We start from the raw sequence: 22,328 nt of genomic DNA on the forward strand, positions 1-22,328 counted from the left end.
GGTTGACGTTTCTTGACCGAGTTTCAGAATGGCAATTTTCAAATATTTCAGGATAGTGATTAAGAGATCGAGTAATCAAAATATTGACGGTGTTCAAGTTCTCCAATATTAGCATACAACCTGTTCATTTCAATTTACACGTTTTAATAGGATATCAGCAAACTTGGACTTATGAACTTTTTTTTAAACATGCAATGCTCTGGATGCTAGCTGAGAGGAATTATCAGCACGAATTGAAAGCGCAAAGGCTATAAAATAATGTGTTCTAGATTTTTTTTAAATAAATGACTGTGCCTGATCAAAATAACCATGCAATAGCAATACTACGCTCTTGAGTGTAATATTCAATACTTATATGTACTTTCCTGAATGTAAAGAAGGGTTGACGAGGAAATGTGATCCCTTTGAATTTTTGAGCCAAAAAAGAAGATGCCCATAATTATGTGCGTGGACCCCACAATATTATGTCTGTTTGTCATTTTCCTTGTATTTTCCTCATTGTGTTATTTTTGCAAACAATGTGTGTGTGTGTGTGTGTGTGTGTGCGTGTGTGTGTGTGTATTCTCTCTCTAACTAACTCTCTCTCTCTCTCTCTCTCTCTCTCTATAATTATATATATATATATATAGAGAGAGAGAGAGAGAGAGAGAGAGATAGAGAGCGGGAGAGAGAGAGTGCCTCCAAGTAAAAATGAAAAAATGAAAGCAAATGGTAATCGTAAACAAACTATGAGCCCTATAATTATAATTTCCTCAAACAATAGAAAATGATATAAAACTGTTGCTTCTGCATAATACAGTGAGTATGTCCAAGAAAAATGGAAACCTGGCATCAAATGGGGATTGTGTACAAGCTTTAAGCTATAGAAATATCATTCCATGGTTTTTATAAAGAGGAAGTAATATGGTTTCATATGATATAATTATTGTTAACATAACTCTCTATACACGCTTCACTGGGCAACATTATCATGGAGCTATAAATCTAGACTGGAAATGTGCAATTTTGCAAAGCCATTGTGGTGCACAAAGAATTCCTTCCTTCATTGTATCGATGACTCTTTCTGTGTATTTTTTTGTGTGTGCGTGTTTGTGTGTGTGAGTGAGAGATGAAAGAGAGAGAGAGAGAGAGAGAGAGAGAAAGAGAAAGCTGAAAGAAAGAGAGGGAGAGAGAGAGAGAGAGAGAGAGAGAGCGAGAGAGAAGAAAGAGAGGGAGAGAGAGAGAGAGAGAGAGCGCGAGAGAAAGAAAGAGAGGGAGAGAGAGAGAGAGAGAGAGAGAGAGAGCGAGAGAAAGAAAGTGGTGCATCGGTAGAGAGAAGAGGGTGGAAGTAAAAGGGGGCACAGCTTGTGTAATAAGTGAGCAGGAATATTCAAGCGAAGAATAATGCTGATGAAATAAAAGGTAACGTGCAGTTATTTATTCATTTATTTATTTCTGATATTTAGACAGGGTGACTTATTATCACCAATAATGGTGGTCTTCCATGAGACCCTGTTAAACATAATGAGGAACAATAGTTTAAACAATATAATATATATAATAATAATAATAATAATAATAACAAAGTCATGAACATCAATTCATAACGGCAATAAAGAATAAGTAAGAACATGTATAAACATAATATACAAAGTATTTGGTATCCTCGTATTAAATGAATGGTTTGTTTGTTTTGTTTTACTTTGTTTTACGTTCAAGAAAACGTTTTTGCATATTTATAATGTCTTTATGTAACAATATAGTATAGACGGTAATTAGTTTTTAAATTCGATGAAAAGTAACGATTAGTATTCATTTAATTTCGTTTATTTCCCTTTCCAACAAATTTTGGTATGTATTACACTTTGAAAAAGGCAACATTTAATTTTGAGAGTTCATCAACAAAGTATAAAAACTCAGTTAAGAAAGACATTAGGGCTACCAAAATTGTTATATACATATTTACAACAAAAACATATTACAGGATAGTAAATTATTGCTGGATAATATGCAAAATTAATGCATGTAATCTAGTTTAGCAATTGAATGTACACTCTTAAATAAAATTAAAAATACAAATACATTTATAACTGATAATAAATGATATGAAATCATTCTCTCAGTTTGAAAAGCATTACAAAAGTTATCTGGGCATATGATGTCATGTAACAAATGTAAACGTATTATAGTCCTTAGGCTACAACAAATTATGATTGAAACACCAGTTCTCCCATAAGGGTCTGATTTTATTAAGACTAGCAGCGAGCAATTTCCCAGTGATTTCGTCATTCAAAATGTACACAAACAAGACTGTGTGTGTCAACGTATGGTGCAATAATAATAATGTCGTCTGCTGTGGCCCAGTCCGAGAGTATTGTATAAAACAGCTCCTGCTAGTTTTGGATAACAACATTAAAATCAGAACTGATGGAAAACTGACGGTAAAAAAGCTGCTGCAATACAGCTGATAGGTAAGTCTGTTTGCTTGACTTTCATAAATGATCATAAAGCATTAATTAACGTGCAATGGAAGATTCGCTTCTCGATGGCGACTGCGCCCCCGGTCGAAACGTCCGCAGTGGCGATCGGGAGGGAGGGTCGCATAAGGAAAGCAGAGAGGATTTAAGGAAGGAAGGGAGATGAATATTACGACCATTGTATTGTCATCGTTTTTATTGTTATTATTATGATAATGATTATGATTATTTTCATTGCTGTTAAGTAACTGGTGAAACTGCCACAGCATGCAGATAGAGAGTGAAACATAAGCCAGGCATTATGACATATGATATTAATTTGCATCAATTTTCATAATTCATATACTGCTCTTTTGAATTAAACTCTCACCCTAGTTTGATGATCTGCACTTGGATATGTGGTTATATATATATCTAGCCTTCCAAATATATATGATTAATTATCAGTATAGGATAAAAACGAAATTTTGCCGATAAAATTATATGGCTTTATCAGGAAATTATTTTTATTAACTAGAAATGGTCAAACATAGCTACATAATGCAGTGAGTGTTGATGAGTTGTGTAGAATTCCTTATCTGTATGCGTGCAGTTTATAAAAAAATCGTTGCTACGAAAGACAGTTCTATATAGTTTTCAAAATAATTGTATTTCTTACAGGTAATTGACACTCAGGAATCTCCTGAGCCACACACAAGATACATCAAACATCTCTTGATTAAAGTTTAGCCTTCCAAATTCAACACCCCCAACTCACATAATAAAAATCACAAATGCCTGGACGAGGTCGAGGTCGTGGTCGTGGTCGTGGTCGTGGTCGTGGATATCACGGTCGTAGCCGAGGCGGCGGCCGAGGGACCGGAAGGAATCAGAGCGGTCAAGGTCAGCAGCCTGATCAGGATATAGATGAATGGAACCTCACTGAAACAGCTACTTCTGATCAGGACTTTGTAAGTTGTTTTTTTTTTTCAAAACAAAAAGGTAGTCTGATTTTGAACTATTCCACATAACATTGAACCTATTTTGAGATATGATTCCACCATCAGAGTTGTATAAGTACGGTGGCAAAATGTGGCCAGGCAAGAAGGTGGATTTTATGAAAAATTAATCAAATAACTATTAAGTTTGCAGGAATACAGTGCGTCCCAGAAAAAAACGAGAACTATCGATGTTTCATCATAACTTAATCATAATCATAATTGATAAAATGACACATATTTTTAAAGCTTAGATCCTCCTCTTTCATTTGTTGCAAGTCATGATGCATATTTCAAGCATGAGTGATTAAAAACAATTTGAAGAAAGGATACCAAAAAGTCATTTGGCGGACGGTAGCTGAACTTCAAGGAGAAAATAAAATTTACAAAAAGTTCATTTTCTGCCCTTTCATAAGACACCTCAATCAGGAATAAAGGAAAAAAAAATCATTTTCACTGGCTGCCTGCCAAAGCAACCAACAATAAACTCCGTTTCGTTGACGATCAGCCATGCATGAAGTCTTTCGTCTTCTGTGTTGGTAGGAAAGACAGCTAGTGCAGTTATTGACTTATTGTGCTAGAGAAATATTTATGTGAAGTTCGAAATAATCTGTCTATTTTTTTCTGCGCAATTTGAAATAGATTCATATAAACTCCAGAAACAGTTAAATACCACCTTCAAATGCTTGCATATTTTTCTTTATAAATGAATGTGTATTGTGTGTTAAAGGGAATCTTTGAATATAGGATTATGAATATTGAATATCATCACTCTTATTTCAATCACTTGTGTCTATTAGTTTTTTGAGAAAATGAGCAGCATGTCTTTATGTTTATTAATATGTTAATGTGCAACCTTTCATTTTATTGCATGGTGACAGGAAAAACGACCCGAGTTGCTCTTCACATCTTCCAAAGTGACCTTTGAACAGCACTTCGCTGCTCAAGAAAGCTACAGGAATATTTATCTGGCTACTCTGAAGGTCCTGCTTGCCAATGGCGTCAGTATCTCACAAGGTAAAGGATTTCTTCACAACGCGTAAAATGATAGCTCTGTGTATAGCTCTGTGCATTATAGCTCTGTTTTATGAGCCACAGAAATGTGAAGTGTATTACACCTTAAGTCACCACAAATTTTGTTTTTTAACATGAATAGATCATCATGCTTTGAGGCATCACGAAATTCAAGTGTAGAATAATTTTCTGCTATTATAGTCTGGGGTTTAAAACCACATCACTGGAATGGCTGGGAACTAATTCCTACAACACATCCAAAAGGTATTTATTTACCTGTGACAGTTTTGATGTCTATGATTTAGGCACTTTCCTCTTACTTCCTTGTACTGGTAAACTAAATTTAGCTACCAACATTATGTTGGTTTTTATTATGTTTATTTTGTTTTCCTTAATCAACTTGTAAGTTAAGTATATAAAGTGCTTAGAAACAAAATGTAACTTGATTGCTTTATAAATGTAAATTATTATTGTTGTTGTTGTTGTTGTTTGATGTCATTATTATTAGTATTATTATTGGTATTGTAACATTTTCATTATTGCTATTAATATATTATTCAAACAGGGATTAAAGTTCGTGCATTGGCTGTAGCATGGGCTCGTAAGGACCACGCCCTGGCCGAGACCTTCCTTCAGGACTCTGAAACCTTCACCATGGCAGAGATCCTGAAGGCTCTTAACCTCCTGGATGCAGGACGTAGGATGCGAGAGAAAGAACGTCGCCTCAGGCAGCTTCAGGTCCAGATACAGGAGAAGGTCAAGGTCAACCCTAAGAAGATGTCAAAGGTCAAATCGGATATTGACAACCTTAATGCCACCAAGCCTAAGGTGAATTATCTGTTTTTTGAAACGAAATATATATAGTTTGATAAGAAGTTGACGGTTAATTTCACTTTGCATTCAGTGAGGTTTATATTGCCTCAGGTTATATGATGTTTTTAACTTCAAGGTAGTTTAATGTGTTATGAACTTATGGACATGTTAGTGAGCTAAGGTTAAACATATACGTCTAACTGTGATTTAATGTATGTGGAATCACACTCATAAAGATAATGCGTGCAAGAGAATGTAATGACATACATCTATAGGTTACAAACACAGGACAAATACACAATTTAACAAGCACAAAGAATTGAATTACTTTGTTTTGAATGGCTACTGTGTGCGTGTGTTTGCATGACAGGTTGGTTCAGTGAGCGGAGCGCTGAGTCGTCATATCCGCCGTTGGGTACGCAGTCTGACCAGTGCTCAGCTGGAATTCTATGCTCTGCACTATCCCAAGGAACCATGGAAAACTCTGGCTGATATTTGCCATCTTAATCCAAAGAAGGTAACCTAAATGCAGTCTCTCATTTTTCGTACATGTCATGCTTTAAATTAACAATAACATCTACATGTATGTAACATATCAACAATATTTTTAAATGGGTGCAAAATTTTTGAACTTTCGGCAAGACCATCATTATCATATGTGATTTGGTAAAGAAACAACAATTTTTGTAATCCCCATTACTTTGCCATTATACGTTTGTTTATACTTTATGTACTCAATTTAATATGCATGTACTATGGTTTCTATTGTGCTGGCATCTTATTTTACATCAACATGTGCTTAGTTCACTTCAAATGTTTCCCTCACCCCTCCATCTCACATATGCCAATGATATGCCAATGATATTTGTAGTTTCAATCTTTTATAAAAAATTCTATTCCATATAATACATTCCATGTTTATTGTGTTCAGATACGTGACTTTTTATTAGAGCAATGTAGCAATGAAAGAAAATATTGATTCCAGTTGAAGAAGAAAAGTTAATTAATTTATCCCTTGAATAATCGCTTGAATAATTCCCTTCCCTAAAATATTTTTGCCATGTAGGACTTTCCTGAGAAGCCATGGTTCCTGTCATACTGCTTTGGTGAGCCAGCACCAAGTGAGAGCTTGGTTGCCAAGTGTGCTGGGATGAACGCTGAAAACATCAATGAATTGGTAAAAGGAGTTGATGTTCCGTACAGTCACATCAAGCAGTTCACCCTCAATCTCACAGAGGAGAGCAAGGAACGTATAGCATCCTACGAGGAGAAAGTTGACACCCTCCTGTGGTGAGTGCCATGAATCTTTTGTGACCCATTCATCGAACGTAGCACTTGTCACTTTACTGGCATGGTTTCATATCCCACCGCTGCCACCGTCATAGGAGACGACGACGACACTTCAATCTCAATACTTGCCATGTCAGTATTTTATGTTGGCAGACTGATAGTCATGGAGTTTTGGACAACCACGAGAGGACTAGTTTTAATGACACTTCTCTAAAAATAAAGGCATTACTAGAACTAATGATTACATCTAGCTACACCTCTTGAGCTCTATAATACCCTTTCATCATTAGATAGAATCCAAGATCATCTACTCTAATGATCCCTATATTCGCTATCTCTTTCTAGGTACTATGAGGATCTGCATTGCCCTAAGGTAGATGAGGTGATCTGCCGTCGTATCAGCGATGGGGAGGCAGTGACTCTACCTTCAGGCAAGCTGATTGAGAGGTTGCTTTTGATGAAGACCCAAGGAATTGGGACCTGCGTCATGGAGTCTCTCATCCCGGAGGCAGCAAAGAGGCTCAAAGCCATGAAGTGAGTTTACAGCTCAGTAACTGATATAAAATGTACAAAACGAAAATGTAGGTGTTGTACTCGAGTGAATTAAGCACTTGACTGGAGATTTAAAGGTCACAATTTTGAGCGCGAGTAAATCACCAATGTCCTTTGGCAAGACATTAATCCGCATTTACTACTCTTAACCCAGGTGTAGTTAATGGAAACCTGATGGGAAGGAATTCCTTCAGACTTTTTGTTTGCTTAATGAACAATCCAAGCCTGTAACAAAACATATGTCTCAGGTTCGGTCAGGGAAAATTGTGTAACTTTGAAGCCATATATGATTAATCTGGAAACGATCATTTGTTTTCTGATCAGGGTTACCTGGTGGGAAGGAATTCCTTTAGACTATTTGTTTGTTTTATGAACAATCCAAACCTGTAACAAAGCATCTGTCTCTGTTTTGATCAAGTGAAAGTTGTGTAACTTTGAAGCCATATATGATTAATCTGGAAACGATAATTTGTTTTCTGGTCAGGGTTTCATTGGAGGCTCCTGTAGCTATACTTGGTGACCGTTCCCCTTCCATGGAGGTTGCCATCAAGACCAGTACTATCATAGCAGGTCTTCTGACTGCCATCACAGATGCAAAACTCTCCTTCTTCTCGTATAAGGACTATGTGCCTGAAAAGATCCCGAAAACCATAACTGAGGTAAGTGATCCGCAAACCCTCAAACTCCTTTTGTCTGATGACTTAATGAGATTAGCTCTACCGCTGCTCCAAAAGTACTATGGTAACTTAAAGTTTAACTGAGAAAGATTATCTACTAAATGCCATACTTTGATCCAAACCTCTTTGATGTACGATTGCCATTAGAGTAGATCATAGCACTTCTAGTAAGCCTACAATGAAGAAACAAATTTTGGGAAGAATTGAACAATTCGTCGCTGTTTTCACGAAGTGACGGTAGTGAAGAAAAAAATTGCATTCACTTTCCGTTACGATTTTCCTCACTACCGTCACTTCGTGAAAACAAGTACGAATTATTTGAAAATAAAGCAATAATATTGTTATCATGATATGCTATGATTGACAGATTCTTGAGATGGCCTCTACGCTGAGGACAGATGGAGGCACGGCCCCTGCAGCCGGTCTTTGGCCGTATTTTAGACGCAAGGAGGTTATTAAGACATTCGTAGTTGTGACGGATGAGGAGGAAAACAGTAATAATAATGGCTATAGGTAAGTTCAAGATTAAGATTTGAATCTAAATTGGTTAGGCAATTATTATTCAAATATGTACAAAATAATAATGTAAAGCAAATTGATGACTTTTTCCTTGGTCTGTACCTATTTTGCCAAAGGAATATGGAAATTGAGAAGAAATATTTTGAAATCTAGTGAATTTAAAGCTATGTCATTTGTTATCTCATCATGAACACACCAATTGCTTCTGAGTCTAAATATTTGAGATATGATGCGGGCATACTGGAGGTGTACCAAGTACACAGTCCTAATCTTCATATATGGTTAGGTTTCTTTGGCGTTATGTTACTAGTGATATCATGTTCATCCTTCATCAGTTTTAGCTCAATCTTCTCACAACACTGGCTAGGTGTAGTGCGAAATATTTTTCACAGACCATTCTAAACAAATCATCTAAATGCATACATGTTGACACACGCAGCTGTTGCCTCAATCTCTTCCATAGATTATACATCATTGTACAGTGTATGCACCAAATGCCGAGATATACTCTTGTTTTTTTCTCTACCTTCAGCTTCCAAGCGCTATTCAAGAAATACCGGGAGGAGGTGTACAGCGATGTCAAACTGGTCTTCATCTCCTTCCTTCGCAGCCAGCACGCTGAGGGTCAGATGGTTAGTCAGCTGACGGCTGATGGTATCCACCCCATGCAGTTCAAGTTCAGTCTTGTCCGGCCTGATCTGACCAAGCTTGACAGTGTCCTGGGTCTACTGTCCACTTCGACCGCTGATTTCAAGAAGGAGGTGGACCGCATCGCCCAAGAAATGACTGATGCTCAGACCAAGGAGTTACTCCTCGCTCAAACCAATGCTCAGAAACAGGCTGAACCATGAATGGAGCTACCGTTTTACGGCGCTTGTATTGACATTTATGACATAATAGGACATTTGTAAACAATATAACAGCTCATGTTTTTGTTGTATTTCTGATAACTTGTGCAATGTGTTTATGGTTTATTAGTTACAGAATCTAAGTCCTGTTTGTGTATATTGCTAGTCAGTTTTCTTTAAAAGTGTTATGTATTGTGCCTAACATAATAAAAACCATTTTTTTTTTAATTGTGAAGACTTAGTCCCTCATGTAAAAACAATTGCAATTAAATTTATCAATTAAGTACACCCTTACCAACATTACCCGATCAAAAGCATGCATTATTAAAATGGGGCTGTTGAAATATGACGAGCAAATTCTTGGTAATACCAACTGTTCTTTTTTTATCTGTTCTGACTAGCAATTATCTGATAATCTGTGATTTGTATTGTTGGTTCTTGTTCTGCAGAAGCCTTATCATGATCAGCTCGATTATTTTTTCCTGTCAGTCATTTGCCAAGGCAACACATTAAGAAAAGGAAGATGATTCAATTTGAAACAAATTCTAGTTTTGATTACAGACAGATTGTGTCTTTTTAAAGCCTCCTTCCGATATGCAGTGGTAAATCGCAGCATAAAAAAAATAAAACGATGATATCTCTATCTTACTACACAGAGCTCAATGAAAACACGTATGACCTTTGTAACACTCAGTACCGTGTCATATCTAAATAAGCTTTAAAGCCTGTCTGTACTAGTTCGGCCAGGGGGGTTAAGACCTACCTGCAAGGTTACTGACAGATGGTTATCTCATCAAGTCAGCTCTGAATTAACATAAGAAAAAGAGGATCATAGGGGACCAACAGGCACCGATTAGGCATTGTTTGCTATATAGAGGGCGCAAGTAGCTACACGTAATGCAAAGGGGCTTTAAGAGTGCAAATCAAACCTGGGAAATATAGACTAAATCACTTTCGCTTCTTTCTTCTCAACATTAACTTATGAACACAGTGATATGTAGTGGAACATCTGTAGATGCAAAAATAAGTTGTAGTGGTTAACAAGGCAGTCGAGATAGAAAACAACCACAAGTGATATTTACTTTTCAAAAAGATTTAAAAGATTGTGGATAATTACAGCAAGTATCTTGCCAGTTCTAAAGGGATTACAGGTAACAACTTTATACCTCTTGTAAATTTGAAGTCTTTTGTGTTTTCTGCAACTTAAGAATGAAAGGTGGACCGGTTGAATTAGGGGCTTTGTTTAATAATTTCAGATGGAAGCTTTAATAAGTCACATTCTCAAGGTTGAAACATAAGTTACAAAACCTGGTAAGGATATGAATAATTTAGTCGTTTAAAGTATGTATGATAAGTCAGACCAAAATAGATTTTCTTGTCTTTCTTTCTTTACTGTTTAGCCGTTACCAATTCTCCGTCAGATATCCTGATTTACATCGAATTAAAAATCCTTTATCACATGTTACCCTGTTTATATATTTTTCACTTTATTAATCACTACATGTAATTTACATGTAGTGATTAACGGTATGCAACATATTCTGACATCTGGTTTAAGTGCAATTTGTATACTATTTTTTATATGATAAAGCGTTATAAGTTTTCTATTTTGTTCATTTGTTAAACCTTAGATTTTTAAATGTAGAATGAGAATAGGTTTTAAAAAATTATCATAGAAGTACAGTAACTATGTGTTACATGATTTCAAATTCCTTGTATTTCGTCATTATTATTATTTTTTTAATAGGGTGATTCACAATAAAACATTATATTCATGACCATTATCATGTACTTTAATTTTTATCATGGCAAGTGTTATTCTAAAAATCTTATAATCATATTATTTGCGATATTACTTAGGTAATATTGCCTCTCATCATTTTATCACAGATCATAATGTGAATTATTCTGCAATAACAATGATGATTCAATAATACAATGTAGTTGGGAGAGGATTATATTTATCTCGTGATTTTATATAGTCTATATACATGTAAGTGTAATAAACAACTTGCAATTACTTTGATATTTTTCGTTAGCTATTTGTGTGCTATTTAAATTATTGATGTGTCACATTACGAGAGAGAGAGAGAGAGAGAGAGAGAGGTAACACACACATACTCTCCCGCTCTCTCTCTCTCTCTCTCCCTTTCTCTCGTTCTCTCCTATATCTCTCTCATCTCTCTCGGGGCGCTCTCTCACTCTCTCTCCCTCTCTCTCTCTCTCTCTCTCTCCCTCCCTCCCTCTCTCCCTCCCTCTCACCCTCTCTCTCACCCTCTCTCTCACAACCCTCTCATTCACAAATATCTTTCTCCCTCGTCTCTTTCTCTCTCATCCCTTTCCCTCTCTGTAGTTTCAAGCTCCCCAATAAAAAATGAATCTGATGAAGTGTGGGCTGCATGGGAGGGGGTGGGTTGATGGGTTTTGGGCGTTAAATTACGTATTGCTACTATACCGGGGAGGGGGGGGGGGTGTTGTGAGAAGGAGCCATCTCAAGTGAGGTGGATAGTTATATTTTTAAAGACAAAAGGAAAATGTGGTCCTCCGGGGGATGCAAATTTTTGGGGTGGATCCTAGCTGATGTCTATGGGGGAGGGGGGGGGGTATAATGTTTAGGGGGCTGTGAGCGGGGAGGGGGATGGAAACAAACACTGATTACCAAGCATGAAATATACAAACAACAATTCAATGAAGCCTTATTTGCTATCTTTAATGCAGATCATCTCTCAACATAATCATCGTGCATCTAGAAGAAGAGTACCTATATTGTCTTGGTGATAACCGTAAAACAGTTACATGCATCAAATTAAGCGCCATACAAGTTCAAATTATCCTTTTTAAATTCTAAGTTGAAAATGCATTATCAAGAACAGTCACATTGATCATATAGCTACGTTTAGTCTCATTTGACAACACCCCCTATCGTCAGAGTCACCAGCCTAACATGTTAGCCTATGGACTTTTACCCAAAAAAAAATCGTTACAAATTCATTTTTTGTTTAAACGAAAAGCACATCCACCTCGACGTACATTATCACTAGCTCTTTCATTCGAAACTTCATGTCTCATTGACTTTTGAAAGTTCACCCACCGTAATTTCACCAAAATAGGTCGCAAGCTCGCCATTGCCTATATAACACATGTACAACAAGTCGAACTTTGGACTCAATTTACCACGCGATTGTAAGGTTATAAGTCAAGCACACGAAGGATAGAAGCATGAATTATCATAGATCAGTTCTGCTTTGTTCATTATGTCCATTTCATCCAACCCCCCCCCCACCGTAATTTTTCCATTTAGTAGAGGCAAGCATTTTGCCGAGGTAAGCAAAAACATGAATATTCATGAACGGTCAGACAATACAGCCTTTTAGTACGTAACGTATAGTGAATGGGAATGGGCGATGATCCGTCCAGGATGTAGAGGTCAGTGGTTTGTCTTGGCAATGTTCCAGCGAGCGAAAATGAGACAACCGGAGCAATATGTTCAACAAAATCCTGATACATGCTAAAAAGGCCTACCTTAAATACAGATTATTATGTATTATGTGTAGCTGCATCATTGATCATTGAAAATAATATTAAGTAACTTAAGCGTCCTTCATCAGTGAAGATTGAAATATAAATAAGTAGACTTAAAGATTTGAGTATTCATAATAAGACTTATGCGTATAGCTGCACTAAAGATTGAAGTATTTATAATAAAACTTGTGGTAGCTCTATCAATAGAGATTAAAGTGTTCACAATTAGACTTATATTAGTAACTGTACGTATCAGTAAAGATTGACTTGTTCATTGTTAGACTTATGCGTAGCTGTATTAGTAGAGATTGAAATAAACAGGATAGTGATCACTGACGTCCTCCGCCTGTATGAGAGAGAGAGAGAGAGAGAAAGAGAAAGAGAGGGTGAGAGAGAGAGAGAGAGAGAGAGAGAGAAGGGGTTGAAAGTGGTCAAAGTACGTTTTGCCCAATAGTATTAAGAATTCACACACAAAATGGGTTAACCAACTACACAAGTACGATGATATAGTAACTTCGTGACGATGAGTTCATGGATAATTACTTTTTAATAGGGCTAATACTGTAGTATAATTCTCGACAGATTCCAGCTGGCCAATAGTAAATCCTTCTACAAGACGTAATTCTAGTCCATCATACAGTTTGAGTAATGCTCATAAATAACGTTATATTAATCACTGAAAAATAAGATATTGACAATACATTGTTATTGTTAGGATATCAGTTTAAATAATGGAGATTCCTTCATTTACCTCATCCTGTGAGAGGCCGTAATAGGACTGATAGTTGAAGATGTATCCAGCACCTCTGTTCTCCATCCCCGAACCAGCCAGTACAATCCTGTGTAGGTATAATAATATTAAACCGAATATCATAAACGAGCACTAGTCTTATTGAGATTTGATATTTCCGACCAGCAAGGGTGTTTACTCAAGAGTTAGGCAGATATCGAGTTTTGCAATGATGGCATTGTTTAGAGTTAGGCAGAGATCGAGTTTTGCAATGTTGGGATTGTTGTTCGTCCATACAACATGCTCAAATCAAAGTTTTCATTATACCTGGGAAAATGTGGAAATGTGACGCTACTTTTGATGGGTAGTACTAAAGACCGTCTTTGGCATTGCCTCATCCCGACACCATAGATATTTTTTATTCTGGTTGGATATAGACATATTTGCTTTTCATGGCGGAGGGGGAGGGGGGGTATCATAATTCCAGCGTAAGGGACTTTAAAATACATCAGTTTAGAATGACTGATTGATCAGTATAATTTTGATTTTATTTTTTTCTCACTAAATTTTGAGTTTCGTTATCCTTTGCTATGAAGAAAATTGAGAATGATCCTACATGACATGCAGCCTTTTCACATACAGCTAAAATTCATCGTATCTAGAGATGATAAGTACAAACGTGTTTAACTCAACAGTTTTAAACATGTTTATAGAAAATTTTCCCTGTGTGAACATCGTTTATACGATGTTGGGATAGATACGAAGTCGCGATGCATACGCCCCTAAAAGCAGGCTGCAGATACGAAGTTCGTATCTAGAAAGCTTGACATTTTGTGTGTGAAAGGTTATTCGTGTTTAAACGTTTTTAAACTGGATGGAGCGTGCGCTTTGATTGATATAACATGACCTTAAATGCGCAATGGCACTACTGCGCATTTTACGAGCAGTATCACGAAACGATTAACGATCGCACCGAAATTTCTGTGTGTAAATGATGTCGTATGTACAGGTGATTAGTTTAAAGCCCTTTAAACTAATCATGTTTATAGAATTTTAGTTGTGTGTGAAAAGGCTGTGTGTTGCGTGCCATACGCCTAGCCAGTCGCTCCCGCAGCACGACAACTCTCAAGCATTGCGGATGTACAAGTGCCATTTCTCTTCTCTTCTCTTCTCTTCTCTTATCTTATCTTCTCTTCTCTTCTCTTCTCTTCTCATTATTTACCTGTCGTATGCACAGTCAGTAGACTTGACCGTGGTATCAGCACTGTCTGAGATGAGCCAATCAAACCTGCTGTCTGTCTTGAGACTGATCTCGGACCAATCCGAGGACTTGACGTAGTTACAGTCAGCATTGAAGTCACCCATCAAGATAGAGTTCTGTCAATCAAGTTTTGTCGGAAACAGAAATAAAATTGAATTGAATTGAATTAAGTTATTACATTAAACTGTTATCAATAAATGAACTACAATACTTGGAATCCAGTCTGCATACATAACGTGTTGCTATGTCGTGCAAGCTTTCGTGTTTTCAATAACAACCTTTGTTAAAAAAACTATGCATAACATTTGAATATGTTAGTAGACCGGGAATATATGGCACAATGGGGGAGCGGATCCCCTATTTTCTTTTGCTAAAAGTCTCTTTATTGGGGGCATATTTTAAGTTTTTTGCTTCCCTTTCCCCACTCCCATTTAGGGAATCTCGGGAGGGCCGGCCACCAGGAGTGGGGGAGGGGGGGGGGGGGGGGGGGGAGAAGGGGGTTAATGATGGAAGGAATAATATTTGAAAAATGCGTGCCGTCCATAAAAATGAAATAATAACGATGTACATGTAATACCCATTCGAAAAACACCTCCAATATTCTAATCCTAATAAGCAAAAATTTTCCTCAGCCAGCCTCATCTTCTTTGTGAAAATGAAACCTCTCGCTATTATCACTGCTACACAATCAGTATCAGTATGACTTCAAATAAGCACTATATGCTTTTTGATCGCATATATAATCATAGCTTTCTAGCATAGAAAGACTCACCGAAGTGCCCAATTTGGAAACAGCCTGTTCGTATACATCGGTGAGTGCATCGATCTCACTTACAGCATCGTCTGGTTTGGCATGGAGACCAATCACTGAAAACTCAGAAGCACCTTTAAAAAATAAAGAAAAATGCATCAAATAATAGACATCTTCACAAACGAGATATACACATACACGTCTCATATCGTATGAAATGGAGAAAAGCACGAATAATTCAGGGACACCTTCACAAACAAAAGAATACATGATAAAATAATTACGGAAATGTATATTCTGTCTCCTTCTGGTTGATTTTTTTTTAAAATCAATTGATTCGATTTCTGAGCGGTAGTTTAAGAGGATTTAAAAAAAATTGATGTTATTGAATCTACAGTCACTAGAGCACCATCTACGGCATACATTGCAATCTACTCTGATACTACAATCATCTAAACATTTAGTATTTCTATGTTACTTTCATTTTTGTGCCAAAATGATGAATTAAAGTCTATTTTTTCATCATTCTGTCAGAAGAAAAAAAACATTTCGCATAATGACCACATGGATTGGACATGTTTTTTTTGTGTATAATAATTGTAAAATATTTTGAATAATGTATGGAATCTATAAAATAAAGAATCAATGGAATAAGTTTACTTGTATCGAAGCTGCTGAAATGGACCACATACGGTTCCCTCTCAAACTCATCTTGACTTTCTGTAAATGTGAATGAACTCTTCACTCGAAACTTGCTGGACCTATGGATCAAATGTATACATAGTGCACCTCCTTAAAAAGATTTTATATTTAGGAGAATTACAAATGCAAGCGAAATGTACGTGAATGATTCGTGTGGATAGTCAAGGGAACTCCTCCCCCAATCGTCTATTAGTAGGCACAAATAATATGTCATTTATAATTCTTGGTCTTGGGAGGTTAAAAGAAAGAGCATATGCAAACCATGTTGTATCATGGAAAACATACTATTTCAAGACTACTGGGCCAGAAGGGATTAGACCATACAGCGAGGTCACTGACAGGTGGCTTTCTTATTAACTCAGCTCTCAACTAACATAATAAAAAGAGATCATGGGGGACCGACAGGCATCGATTGGGGAAGTTTTCTACAGAGGGAGCACGTAGCTACAAGTAGGACAGTGGGGCTTTAAGACATAATATGATCTCTGATGATCATTGGGGCGGTGGCAGCGGTGGGATTGAGGTAGGGGATACGAGAACAGAGAGATACCGGGGAATGGTTGTTTGCCTTTATTTGGCTTTATAGTATTTAGAGATGCCTCCTTCAAGCCAGACTGTGGTTGTACTGCTCTCTGGCTGAACTGAACTAAATAATTGTATTCTTCGAATCGTAAGTTAAAGGATAGGAATAACTACTCGATGGTATAGTGTTTCAACTTACTTATAGAAGTAGGCGTATTGCTCCTTGCTTGAAGACCTTCCAACACGTGGGCCTAATTCCATGCTGTATTGGTTTCCAGAAGCACTGATTGAGACGACAAGAGGATATAAGACATCTGCTCAAGTTGCGTAGAAATAAATGCTAATAGTAATTGTGATAATAGTAGTATATAAAAGCCACTTTTAAAGCGCCTTTCTGATATTAGGAGCTTAAAGATGTCATGCCTTTGCCAACGTCACTAATGTTTTAATAATTGTTCCATTTGTGGACAACTCTCCATGCCTTTTGTACATCGTAATTCATGTTTTTCCTTCTTTCTTGTGATTGAGATAATCTACTCCCTGAAAGCAAGGTATAGAATGCAAAATGATATTCTACTTCACATGTTATGAAGTCGGATCAAGAACACAAATAAATACGAAGAAAACGAAAGAATTGTGAAATTTGATGTACAAAACGCATGGAGAGTTGTCCACAAATGATGTCATCAAATTGAATATCGCCCTCTAGTAACTATTCATTTCAAAAAGCTTTAATTTCCTTATTCCTTGACCGATTTTTTATTTTTTCACTGATTTTATTCAAATATCTTAAACTTTACAATAAAAGTAACTTAGTATGAAGGTTTTGGAGGCAAATTACATTCTTTGTGAAATATGATCAACATTCAAAATGTGTATGCTAGGCTAAACTTAACAAACTAAATCAAACTCACTGGCGTTATGATAGGGGGCTTAGGGGCTACTGCCCCCGCCCAAAAAAAAAAAACACGGGGATCGATGACGAAAGGGGGAGTCCTCCTCATGGACAAATGTTCAAAGGTATCGTCCTGCATTATATGGAGTTTCAAAATTGTCATGACAGGTTTTATCGCTGTCCATCCCCGTATTAAGAGAAGAGGGAAAAGGAGTGGATAGTATAAAGCAGCTTTTTTTCAACAGGGGTGCCGTAAGAGTAATTTGGATGCATCAAGAATTATATTTCGATTTCGTGAAACACCATATATTAGAAATCGTTAGGGTAGGGTATTTAATTTCAAGAGGAAATAGTATTACAAATAATTAAAGTGTATTTATTCGTCGCTCACTCCGCGCGCTCGCATTATTTAGATTTAAGGTGTTTCGTTATCTTTAGGCCATCTGTTCACGTGTTTTCAATTCAATAAAAACATGAATCACTAAAAAAAACAGCGTAGAACACTACTTACGAATTCACCGCATCCAACAGATCGACGATTGCATCTCCCGAACTGTCTCTAATTTCTTGGATCAGAACCATATCATATCTCGTGATTATCTAAACGAGGAACAAGGGAGAAAGCAAATTTAACATACTTGGGAATTATACGTAACATAAACAAGTGAGGGGAGAGAGAGAGAGAGAGAGAAAGAGGGAGAGAGACGGGAAAGACATAAGGACTTATATAGTGAGAGATGGAGAAAAGTGAGAGAAAGATTTAAAGTAAGATATATATATATTTCGAGAGAGAGAGAGAGAGAGAGATTGAATTGGCGATCAGCCTACAAATTATTATTATTATTATTTTTGTTGTAAAATGAATTTATTGATGAATATATGCTTTTGAACAAATTAATCAATCATCCACAATCAATTGAAATAACATCGTAGCATCCTTACAAAGTTCAAATAAAACATGTTTCGTTTTCTTGAATAACAGTGTTTTCAAAATTGTATAGATTTTTTTTTTTCAATACTTTTCCATGTTTAATCGGTTATGGATTAATCTTTTGAAAATACAAAGAATAGAGACTTTATGAAACATAAGTTTGCGATTTTCTGCTTGCATAAATATTAGATAAACTGCGTATTTTGCACATATGATAATAAATTAAAACTTTTGAATATTTTGTTTTTCAAGTTATAACCTTTAATTAAAACTTTTTATTAAAACGAACGAATAAAAATGATTATTAATCATACCTGGGTGAGCACATCAACGACCTCGGGTTTCCCCATCTTTGTCGTTCCCAAGACCTGGATGTTGAAAGCACAGATCTTAACGGCATCCACTACGTTACAGATAACGGCGATCACCGTCACAGCGGTGAGAGCAGAACGGAAGAACTTCATGATTGCTCGTTTATCCTAAAATAATACAAAACCACAACAAAAAGTAAAATATGACTTGTCTTAAGTGTGGATAATCCTGTTCAGAGAGAGAGAGAGATGAAGGAAGGGAAATGTTAACATATAATAGTTTCTTTTCACCACCTGTGGATGATATTAACGAAGATGTTGGTTGATAATCTGGGAGGGCTAAGATTGAACAAAGAAACTAAAAATAATCATTGGTAGTACACGGCTCCTCGTCATAATTTTAAAGTGTACTTCAAATTAAATATATATACGATAGTTCTATATTATGTTTAATATTTTGTCGTTAAAAATATATTGATTTAGGGAAAAAATAGAAAATTTTATAAATGAATATTGATCTTAATTACAGGAAATATATTACAAAACTAATCCTAAAAGTATTATTAAACGTTTATACACTCACCGATGAAGCGATGTCGATTCGCGAAGATATTTCAGAAACTGACTAGCTTGTCACAGCTGCTTGTAATATTTATATGTGTGTCGTCCTCAATGCCTAATCTTGTGTTGACTCATTTTATCATATATCATTCATCGTGATAAGAAATTAATATTTTTAGGGGAAAAAAAAAATCATCTCTCGGTTTATCTAGTATTAAATTTTTTGGCAGGAGCTTAGACAAAATATGCGTGCTCAATTACAACTTCAATGACTTGTATGGTGCTTGAAATAAACCGACTATTTTTTGCTGGTGTTATGACTATTTTATAAGTGTATCTAGCATGCAATTTATTTTGAAAATTGTTATTCATCGGAAACACGTTGGTTTAACCCCCACATTCAATTCAATGGTTTATTCGAGGAAAAAAAATGTTGGCATTAAAGCTAATACTCTTCCTCTCACAAGGGTTGGTGGATTAATCGTGTAAAGAAGTGTAAAGAAAAAGCATTGAAGGGCAATGCGACCCAACCCTTTTAATTAGTTCATTTTTATGAAAGCAGAAAAATAAGATGAAAAGAATGGCGAAAGTTTGAAATTAATCGGACTAATGATGAGAAAGTTATAAATGTTTGAAAAATAAGATCACTCAGTCTATACGAATCTCGAGTTGGCAGGTCGGTCCGTGGATTGTGACGTAGTTGCGGATAACCCTCCCGTTTGCTGTGTTAAAAATATCATTAAATCCTGTTTTATCCTAAGTGCCTTCTTCTTTGGTGCACTTCTCAAAATTATTATGGATAGCATATATCTGAAGGTCCTCTAAAGAGAATAGACCAACCTGAGTCATCCCCCCCCCCAAAAAAAAAAAAAAAAAATTGTGTTAATAGAACAAATGGGTTACTCAATGCACAGGATTACACCTGTTCACCAACGTGTTCGATAAGACATGATAAACATAATTATATTTGTTTTGTCACTACCTTGCACTAGCTCACACTTGCACATATCAGAAAACCTTCGTTCCTGACACCATCAGACTGTGGAACGTTCTCCCTGCAAGTGCAATCGCCTGTACCTCAGTAGCCAGCTTAAAGACTGCAGAAAACACAGTTGCGCTAGGATTGCGCCTGTTCTTTTTAACCGCACATAGATTAGATCTTCCACATCACTGTACATATATATCTGCACAACCCCAAAGTACGAAGATACACCAACAACATGGTGGCCTGTACTTCAACAGAAGAAGAAGAAGAAGATATCATTTTTTTTTTAAATGAATAATTTTAAAGAAAATCCACCAAGATGACACCTCAGGGACAAGGAACGTCTTTTCGACAATTATGATCCTCACTACCCACAGGCATATTTTTCTACATTGGTGTAAAGAATTTAAAAAAGGACAAAGAAGAATCTCAGGATTACACCTATTCACTAACTTAACGTGTTTGATAAGATATACCACATGTATATGTTTGCTATGTTAGCGCCTTAGTGAAATATAATATATATCATTATAATGATACAATATAGAGCTTTGTTATAATAGTATGATATAAAGACGAAGACATTTTTTAAACTAGATGGAATTTTGACTGCGCGCAGTCGAAAATGATGCCTCCGCCATAGAGCAATTTAAACAAGTTTGGAGTTTAAATCTCCAGTGGTTCTTGAGATATCATGATAACAATCTCAATGTATGGAATTTCATAAGTTGACCTCTGTGACCCTTGACCTTTGACCTACGTGCTCCAAAATCTAATCAGATCGTCTTCCTATGGTGATACATACTATCCTTAAGTTTGAAGTTTTTACATCTCCAGTGGTTCTTGAGATATCATGATAACAATCTCAATGTATGGAATTTCATAAGTTGACCTCTATGACCCTTGACCTTTGACCTACGTGCTCCAAAATGTAATCAGATTGTTTTCCTATAGTGATACACACTATCACTAAGTTTGAAATTTAAATCTCCAGTGGTTCTTGAGATATCATGATAACAATCTCAATGTATGGAATTTCATAAGTTGACCTCTGTGACCCTTGACCTTTGACATACGTGCTCCAAAATCTAATCAGATCGTCTTCCTATGGTGATACATACTATCCTTAAGTTTGAAGTTTAAATCTCAAATGGTTCTTGAGATATCGCGCTAACAAACTCAATACAAGGAATTTCATAAGTTGACCTCTGTGACCTGTGACCTTTGACTTACGTACTCCAAAATCTAATCAGATCGTCTTCCTATGGTGATAAATACTATTCCCGAGTCTTAAGTTTAAATCTTAAATGGTTCTTGAGATATTGTGATAACGGTCAAACGGGACGGACGTACGGACGGACGTACGGACGTACGGACGGACAACCCGAAAACATGAAGCCTCCGGCACCACCTTCGGTGGCGGAGGCATAAAAAGTGAACAAAATTTAGAATTAGATTGACCAGGGTGAGAAGATGTCTTTTTGACGTTTATCATCCTCATGACTCAAAGACGTCTGAAGATAGGTTTCAAAACTGAAAACAATACTACTACTACTACTACTACTACTACTACTACTACTACTACTACTACTACTACTGCTACTACTATTACTACTACTAGTATATACTACTACTACTACTACTACTACTACTACTACTACTACTACTACTACTACTACTACTACTACTACTTCAACTACTACTACACCTATTACTACTACTACTATTAATAATAATAATAAGAAGAAAACCGATGTCACGGACGGTCCGTCGCTATCCCCTACAAACTCACATAATAATATACGGTTATCACGAACAGGACTATATACAGTAGTAGTTTGAACGCCAATGACCCGAGCCAACCACGTGAACAAATTATCTTCGTAAATATCGGGTAACCATGATAAGGATATTTAATACAGATACAAACAAATTATCATCAATCATCTCAAATCAATATTGGTGTTTTATCTTAACCTTATAATACACAGATGGTTGGGAGGATTTAAAT

The 22,328-nt window shown here is 36.4% G+C and overlaps 2 protein-coding genes across 2 annotated transcripts; one reads left to right on the plus strand and one right to left on the minus strand.

Annotated features, from left to right (window-relative positions):
- The first annotated feature begins 2,256 nt into the window (after nucleotides 1-2,256).
- LOC100889702 lies at nucleotides 2,257-9,381 on the plus strand. The gene is made up of 10 exons (XM_003725150.3): nucleotides 2,257-2,450; nucleotides 3,117-3,406; nucleotides 4,315-4,450; nucleotides 5,013-5,275; nucleotides 5,631-5,777; nucleotides 6,327-6,550; nucleotides 6,896-7,084; nucleotides 7,587-7,761; nucleotides 8,147-8,292; nucleotides 8,831-9,381. The coding sequence occupies exons 2-10, from the start codon at nucleotides 3,230-3,232 to the stop codon at nucleotides 9,147-9,149; spliced, it is 1,776 nt and encodes a 591-aa protein (XP_003725198.1). The 5' UTR covers nucleotides 2,257-2,450; nucleotides 3,117-3,229; the 3' UTR covers nucleotides 9,150-9,381.
- A 3,166-nt stretch (nucleotides 9,382-12,547) lies between these two features.
- LOC100889792 (deoxyribonuclease-1) lies at nucleotides 12,548-19,457 on the minus strand. The gene is made up of 9 exons (XM_003725151.3): nucleotides 19,355-19,457; nucleotides 18,775-18,939; nucleotides 18,041-18,129; nucleotides 16,834-16,917; nucleotides 16,071-16,171; nucleotides 15,432-15,544; nucleotides 14,621-14,775; nucleotides 13,420-13,507; nucleotides 12,548-13,014 (listed from the first exon to the last, which is right to left on the minus strand). Exons 2-9 carry the CDS (start codon nucleotides 18,922-18,924, stop codon nucleotides 12,967-12,969), a joined length of 828 nt encoding a protein of 275 aa, XP_003725199.1. The 5' UTR covers nucleotides 18,925-18,939; nucleotides 19,355-19,457; the 3' UTR covers nucleotides 12,548-12,966.
- Nucleotides 19,458-22,328: the final 2,871 nt, after the last annotated feature.

This window comes from Strongylocentrotus purpuratus, unplaced genomic scaffold, assembly GCF_000002235.5.
Source record: "Strongylocentrotus purpuratus isolate Spur 01 unplaced genomic scaffold, Spur_5.0 spur5_scaffold_6, whole genome shotgun sequence".
NCBI classification, from domain to species: Eukaryota; Metazoa; Echinodermata; class Echinoidea; order Camarodonta; family Strongylocentrotidae; genus Strongylocentrotus; species Strongylocentrotus purpuratus.

What these genes read in the sequence shown, in the direction of transcription:
- LOC100889702 (XM_003725150.3), top strand. Translation starts at nt 3,230, where the DNA reads ATGCCTGGACGAGGTCGAGGTCGTGGTCGTGGTCGTGGTCGTGGTCGT. An exon ending in TGGCGTCAGTATCTCACAAG is followed by an intron (nt 4,451 to 5,012) that starts GTAAAGGATTTC and finishes TTATTCAAACAG; the next exon opens with GGATTAAAGTTCGTGCATTG. An exon ending in AAAGTTGACACCCTCCTGTG is followed by an intron (nt 6,551 to 6,895) that starts GTGAGTGCCATG and finishes ATCTCTTTCTAG; the next exon opens with GTACTATGAGGATCTGCATT.
- LOC100889792 (XM_003725151.3), bottom strand. Translation starts at nt 18,924, where the DNA reads ATGAAGTTCTTCCGTTCTGCTCTCACCGCTGTGACGGTGATCGCCGTT. An exon ending in CAATACGCCTACTTCTATAA is followed by an intron (nt 16,172 to 16,833) that starts GTAAGTTGAAAC and finishes TTTGATCCATAG; the next exon opens with GTCCAGCAAGTTTCGAGTGA. An exon ending in ACTGACTGTGCATACGACAG is followed by an intron (nt 13,508 to 14,620) that starts GTAAATAATGAG and finishes ATACCTACACAG; the next exon opens with GATTGTACTGGCTGGTTCGG.